The 7712-nt window shown below is 45.9% G+C and overlaps 1 protein-coding gene across 1 annotated transcript in view; it reads left to right on the top strand.

Moving 5' to 3' along the window:
* The window catches only part of fam222ba (family with sequence similarity 222 member Ba), a 31684-nt gene extending 28171 nt beyond the window's left edge, over positions 1-3513 (top strand). The window contains exon 3 of the mRNA XM_030793003.1: positions 1461-3513. Coding sequence (XP_030648863.1) covers positions 1461-3217 — 1757 coding nt within the window. The 3' untranslated portion in view covers positions 3218-3513. The remainder of the gene's footprint in view (positions 1-1460) is intronic.
* The last annotated feature ends 4199 nt before the right edge of the window (positions 3514-7712 follow it).

A 7712-nucleotide genomic window follows, 5' to 3' on the forward strand; every position in this document is an offset into this window, starting at 1 on the left:
TCTGTGTTTGTGTGCGTGTGTGTGTGCGTGCGCGTGTGCGCATGTGCATGTGTGTGTGTGAGTATGTGCGTGTGTATGCATGTGTGCATGTGCGTTTGTGAGAATGTGAGTGTTAGTGATTTGGTTACAGTTCCCATGAAGTGTCATCTTGCCACACAGGAAATGTATCATCAGTCGCATGGCCGGAGATGAACAGTTTTGGTGAAGTGTATTGGTGAACACAGACCTGATTAGTTCTGGTGGATGTCCATGCTTCTGTTTGTATTTGTATATATTTGAGAAAATAATGAGCTGAATATAAAGTACCTCCATAATGTTCTTTCACCTGGTATCCCAAATCAATAATCAATAAGTTATCTTTCTGTCTTCATGTCCAGTTCAATGGATGTGTAAACGGATTGGCAGTCAGATCTTGTATACAGTTGAAAAAAATGTCAAAAGGGTCAAAAACAGCGTGAAAATGAATTGCCTCTATAATCGTTAGTACTGTGTAGAAGAGGTCCTCTGACGACCAATGAGTGAATGCCAGAGAAGCCTGTCAGCACTTTATCGGCCAGTGAATGATGAGATATGAAAACCATTTGCGTGTGTCTTGGCAAAAGGTCCACGGCGTCTTTTTCGCAGCACATTTTTAACAGAGATGATCGCTCACTCTCCAAAACGTTTTCCTGGTTTTTTGGAACCGCTGAGATTGGGAAAGTGATATGAATTAATCAAGTCAGTTTCCGTTCTCCTAAAATGACTGATGTAAATGACTTGGCACTCCTTTTACAAATACTCTCCGCTGATGCTTGTGCTGAGCTGTGTCCATTTGCTTTTGATGACGCAGATTACTGGTACTCTACGGCGGGTATAACTCAGCACTTTCTTTTGGGACGCTCTGTGTTGAATGGTAAATTATAGCTTTAGATTACGGTGCAACAGACCCATTTTGTAGCTATCGCAATAGTGTAGCTGTTTTTTTTTGTTTGCCGATTAATATTCATAGCATCTCGGCTATAAGCACCGCGTCTTACCACTGCGCTGGGCAATCGCCTCTTCTCTTATACGTTTGTTGGCTCTGTTCATTTATACGGTTTCTACCTCTATCTGTCTACAGTTCACTCTTTTATTTTCGTCAACTTTCCTTGCACTTGTATCTTGTCAATCGCTGAAAACGGCCATGCCACTCGTACCACAGCTAGCTCCTCAATGGCTACGTGCTTAGACTGTATTTTGCCTCTGTTGTAAGTCACTTTGGTGAAAGGCGCCTGATAAATGAATAGTTGTAAGTGTAATGACTGTCTCAGGTCGTGTTTTTCCACTGATCGGGATTGGAAAGTGAGTGAGACGTGTGCTAAGACCTGCACTCTTTTAAAGTGCTAACGTGTCTTCTTTGCTTTTCTTGTTTTTCCTCTGTTTCTTGCTGTCTCTCTCTCTCTCTCTCTCTCTCTCTCTCTCTCTCTTTCTCTCTTTCACAGGGGACACTACTCAGAGGATGAGATCCGCTCAGTATCCAAGCCCTGCAGAATTGGATGCTTATGCTAAGAAGGTTGCCAACAACCCCCTGACCATCAAAATTTTCCCCAACAGTGTCAAGGTCCCCCAGAGGAACCACGTTCGTCGCACCGTCAACGGCTTGGACACTTCGGGCCCTCGCTACAGCCCTTACCCTCCTTTCCAGGCCACCGCCAAGGCCGGCCTCCTCGCCATCGTCAAAGTGCCCATCATCAAGGGCATCGTCAAGGAGTTCGACGGCACCCGGGCCCGACTGCACCCGGAGGTCATCATGAATGCCCCCAGTGGTCCTTACGCCCCCGTCGTCGCCTCGGCCAGCACTTTAAACCTCCACCACCACCCCGCACAGGGCCTTCCCAGACCCCCCCAACATCAACAGCAGGGTTTGCCCCCTCACCCACAGGCTCTCCAGCCTCTGCAGCCAGGGACACTTCAGCAGGGCGTGAGGCAGCCACCGAACATGGCCCACCACGCCCAGGGTCTGGCTCGACCTCAGGCTCTCTCCCACCCGCCTCCTTTGGGCCATCCTGGACCTCAGCCACAACCCGCCGTTCTTCTTCAGCAGCAGCACCTCTCGCAAGCTCCGCCGGGTCTGCAGGCCGGAGGCAGGAAGCTTCCGGAAGTGGACGCCCCGCCCAACGTGACCGTCTCTACCTCAACTATTCCGTTATCCATGGCCGGGGGCCTGCACCAGGGTCGGCAGTCGGACCTGAGCAGCATCGTTCACCAGATTAACCAGTTCTGCCAGGCGCGAGCCCAGAGCGCGAGCGCCACATCCATGTGCGAAGGTCAGATCGCCAACCCCAGCCCCATCAGCCGAAACCTTCTCATCAACGCCAGCTCCCGAGTCTCGATGAACGTGGGGAACCCCGCCGCGTCTCTGCCCGGGCTCATGCACCCCTCCTGCGGTGCCATCGGACCGCCCGACAAAGCCGCTGTCCCGGCACCCCCCCACAGCATGGGGGCCCTGAACCGCATGTCCATGTATCACGACGACAACATGAAGCAGCATCAACAGAACCACCAACAACAACAACAACTTCAGCATCAGAACCAGAACCACCAACAGCACATTCACCATCAGAATGCACAGCAGCAGCAGCAGCAGCACCTTAGGACCTGGAGCCAACAGCAAATGGCACATCTTCAACATATTAATGACAGGAGTGGCCACCCTTGCAAGCACCCTTCCCGGGAGCCCGGTTTTGCCTGCAAGGGTATGAACTATCCCCAGGAGCTGTGTATGGGCCAGCCGTATTCTGTCAAACCCCCCTTGGACAAGCCCACCCCCTCCCCGCCGGTCGTCAACAGCAACAGCGGAATGCCGCAGGCCTCCGTGGCGGCGCACTACGCCAACGGCCAGTACTTCCATCAGCCGCCCGTGTGGAACAGCATCTTGCCCACGCCCAACAGCGACAGCTCCGGGTCGCAGGATCTGGCCGGACCCTTTCACGGAGGCAGCGGCGCCGGCAGCTCCGCTCCCCAGGCTGTGGACTGCGTCCCGCAGGGAGGGACAGCCCATTACCGGCCAGCAGGAGCCGGATCCACCTCTTCCTCCTCTGGGCAGACTAATCTAATGCAAACGGCAGATTACATGGGAGGGGACTTCCAGACACCCTGTTTCCGAGATCAGAATCTGGGCTTGATGGGGAAGATGCACAGGCCCCCCATGGGGAGGCCAGTCCCAGAGGCCCCTGGTCTGCTCCCAGGGTTTAGATAAAGCATGGCCTACACCCCCCCCACCCCCTGCTCTGCCATTGCCTCCACTGCAGTTAGCCACACACATCCACACCTTTTGTTAGTCTTAAGAAAACATTGTTTCAGAACAACAAAGTTAAAAAAAAAAAAAGAAAAGGAAAAAAAAAAAAGATAAAAGAACGAATTCAGAATTAATGATTAACGAAGATCGCTCTCTAATTCACAAAAAAAAAAACAGAAAAGAATTCAAACAAAAACATTTAACAAAGAGCAATTTATTTCCTTTCTCTCCCCCCCCCTTCTATTGTCAGTCTTGCAAGTGATCAATTGTATCTTTTAAGGCGTGCTTTGACGAGCCACTTTAGGGAATTGTTTAGATATGGTGTCATTCCCCTTTAAGATAAAATCTTGTGTTGTATCTGTCTATCCTTGTGCCTGGATTTTGAAGGTTCTTTTTTTTTTCTTTTTTTTTGGCTTCAAACATCGTCTCAAATTTTTCGCTTTCAACTTGAGGTGGAATCATCCTCTGTAGGATTGTGATGCTTCCGTAGGTTCATGTCAGGACTTCTCCGCTCTTTTCCTTTCATGTTGAAATTTACGTTTCAAACCTGTCGCGTGACATCCAGAATCACTGCAAACTCTATGAGTTCTCTTCCTCACATCGCGTTTGAAGATGACATTCTCTCTCTCTCTCTCTCTCTCTCTCTCTCTCTCTCTCTTTTTTTGTTGGGGGGGGGGGGTATTATTACTTGACCTGTGTGAGAATGTTTCAGACAGTGGACTCTCCACACACCACAGCAGAGGAAAGTGCTTGTCATAACCTTGGCATATTCAAAGTGACTGAGGTTTTTTTTTTTTTTTTTGGTCATGTATTTATTTTGTTAGGGAAACTAACACTGTTTGGAATCTGGTCTGAGCTTTAAAGCGGCTCATTTGTATCAGTGTTGGAGCCTTGACCTTATGAAGAGAACTGCTTACAGAGTGCATAGATAAATAGTATGGACCACACAGATTCCCTTACACTCTGAAATCAATCTGTAGAGATGGGGGAAAAAATGAAAAAAGAAGAAAAAGAAAAGTCAGATGTGTGTCTTCACCAATTCCGGTGAAGTTAGCAGTAATCTGTGTCTGTTGCTCTCTTTAAAACCCTTTGAAGACTGAAGTAGAGTTTAAAAAGAGATTGAAAAAGGTGCAGTTTTTCTCTCATTCTTTTCATGTGTGTGTGTGTGTGTGTGTTTTTTTTCCTTTGACATTTAAAAAAAGCTATTACTTGAATTGTAGAGATGAGAGAGGAAGCTGTATGGGTTGGGATTATAGTAGCAGGACTAAACATACTACTGGTGAAGATGATGTAGAATTGTTACTAACATTGATTAGGAACTAACTATGAACCAAATCAAGAGTTGTTTTTTTTTCAATTCCACATTGTCTTTTTTTTTTTTTCCTGTTCACTGAAATAAGTTAGGAGTTAGTTGCTACTGATTTCTCAGTTAAAATTGTGCTTGAATAGACCAAATTGATCACTTGCAAGATCACTGTTGGGTTTTAAGGAGGACTTTTTAAAGTCGGGGGGGGGGGGGGGCGGGAAAAAAACGTGAAATGGCAAAAGCATTGTTTATTTTAGTGTACACTGGCTTATCTTCTATACTACTGTTACTCTAAAAAAAAAAAAAGTGTATTGATTGTGAGTGAGTGTTGGACTTACGTGGGTGTGGGTTTGAGGAAGGATGTGTGTGTGTGTGTGTGTGAGTGTGTGTGTGTTGGTGGATGGATTCCATGGGACAACACCCAAGGGAGATCACCCACATTCTGTATGCCTCTCTCCCAAACAGCCCTTAAAAAGCCTTAAGTATCTGGTCCTTGGACTCTCCTTTGACTCAAGCATGGGTGTAATGAAAACTATAGTAACTATGATTATGAAGACAATGACAACTTACGGACTATAAAGGAACAGCAAAGTTTTTCCTTGTTTATTTTTATTAACTGAAGCCTTTGTTGAATAGAAAAAAAAGCAATTCCTTAGAATTACTTTGTAATGAAACAAAACAGAAAAAAAAAAAATCAAATGATATTTTATCGTAATTATGTTTTATAGCTATGTGTAGTTCTGGGCTGCAACGGATCTTTTTATTCCAAGTTTCAAAGCTTCAGTTTTGCAATTTGTGACTATTTATAATTATAAACTTGATTTTCTTCGTTATTTAAAACTCTTTTTTTTTTTTTTTTTTCGTTTTTGTTTTTTCTTTTGCGATGCTGTGAATTGGAGGAAGGCGGAGGTACCTTTCTCGGACACGCCCCTCTGTGGCTGTACCATGGATGAGCAGAAGTCAAAATGAGTGTGTGGGAGTTGTGCTACTCTTTTTTGTAATATTGTAATAATAAAATAAAGTTCTAATTTATGCTTTAGAAACTGTGGCTCTTCATTGGTCTGGTCTCCCCCCGAACACTGCCCCAAACTGCGTCTCCTTTCTGATTTAAAGGGTAAACTAAGTCTCTTTTTTTTTTTCTCTCTCCAAGTTCACGACTTGTGGGCTGTAACTAGACTAGTCAGGAATCTTCATGACCACGTGCTCCAGGTTTTAGTCGTTCTTCTCTTAAGGATGCACCAGTCAGATGAAGGCTGTGCTATGGATACCTTGGGTTTTGATTTCATGTTGAATGAATACCTTCTCACAAAGCCAGAGGGGTTCATACACACCTTCTCACAAAGCTAGAGGGTTTCTCACACACGTTCTCACAAAGCCAGAGGGTTTCTCACACACCTTCTCACAAAGCCAGAGGGTTTCTCACACACGTTCTCACAAAGCCAGAGGGTTTCTTACACACCTTCTCACAAAGCCAGAGGGTTTCTCACACATGTTCTCACAAAGCTAGAGGGTTTCTCACACACCTTCTCACAAAGCCAGAGGGTTTCTCACACACCTTCTCACAAAGCCAGAAGGTTTCTCACACACCTTCTCACAAAGCCAGAGGGTTTCTCACACACCTTCTCACAAAGCCAGAGGGTTTCTCACACACCTTCTCACAAAGCCAGAGGGTTTCTCACACACCTTCTCACAAAGCTAGAGGGTTTCTTACACACCTTCTCACAAAGCCAGAGGGTTTCTCACACACCTTCTCACAAAGCCAGAGGGTTTCTCACACACCTTCTCACAAAGCCAGAGGGTTTCTTACACACCTTCTCACAAAGCCAGAGGGTTTCTCACACACCTTCTCACAAAGCCAGAGGGTTTCTCACACACCTTCTCACAAAGCCAGAGGGTTTCTCACACACCTTCTCACAAAGCCAGAGGGTTTCTTACACACTTTCTCACAAAGCTAGAGGGTTTCTTACACACGTTCTCACAAAGCCAGAGGGTTTCTTACACACCTTCTCACAAAGCCAGAGGGTTTCTCACACACCTTCTCACAAAGCCAGAGGGTTTCTCACACACCTTCTCACAAAGCCAGAGGGTTTCTCACACACCTTCTCACAAAGCTAGAGGGTTTCTTACACACGTTCTCACAAAGCCAGAGGGTTTCTCACACACCTTCTCACAAAGCCAGAGGGTTTCTCACACACCTTCTCACAAAGCTAGAGGGTTTCTTACACACCTTCTCACAAAGCCAGAGGGTTTCTCACACACCTTCTCACAAAGCCAGAAGGTTTCTTACACACCTTCTCACAAAGCCAGAGGGTTTCTCACACACCTTCTCACAAAGCCAGAGGGTTTCTCACACACGTTCTCACAAAGCCAGAGGGTTTCTTACACACTTTCTGAGCTCTTCTGACTTTGTCTGATTTGATACTCAGAAGAACCAGTGCAGCTTTTGGGCTCAGGGCTCATTGTTCCTTCATGCATTTGCTATGATTTCTCCTGTTGTGTATGTGTGTGTGTGTAAATTAGTGTTACCAGCAGTTTTGCCTAGGTCCCTGTTCTTTGGCATAGGAAACACAGTTCTGGAAGGTTTTTCTTTCTCTCTCGCAGATCATGTTGCTTTTAAGTATCCCTCTTACCTGTGTGATGTAGATTTGGAAGCCACTGGTGTGTGGAATTCTGAACCAGATATAAGGGAAAAAACTAATTAGAGTGAAGTATGACAAACCTTGCAGTTCTCTCTGTTAATTGTCTATTAGTCTGCACTGCTCCTCACTCAGTGGACTTAGAAAAGACATTAAACAGGGATAGAAGAAAATTCAGGTGTTTTCATTTAAGACTGTAGTCATGTTATGCTCTGAAACGTGAACCACAAATACCTTATCATCATTAAACAGAACCGAAGAACTATCGCCCCCAAAAATGGGTATCATTGAACCCACAACCGTCCGTCCCCGCTCCGCCCTCTCCTCCGCTACACCCTTTGCCTGGTTCAGTGCGATGATACCCACAGAGGAGCGCAAATGTTTCTTTCTGTCTCTTTTTTTTTTTTTTTACAGGGCGTCAGCTCTTTGCAATTTAATTCTTCTCATAAAGACGAGCCCAAGTGCTCGCTCTTAATGAGGACTAATTACCCATCTCTAATGATGGGGAACAGCA

Source organism: Chanos chanos, chromosome 15, assembly GCF_902362185.1.
Source record: "Chanos chanos chromosome 15, fChaCha1.1, whole genome shotgun sequence".
Lineage (NCBI taxonomy): Eukaryota > Metazoa > Chordata > Actinopteri > Gonorynchiformes > Chanidae > Chanos > Chanos chanos.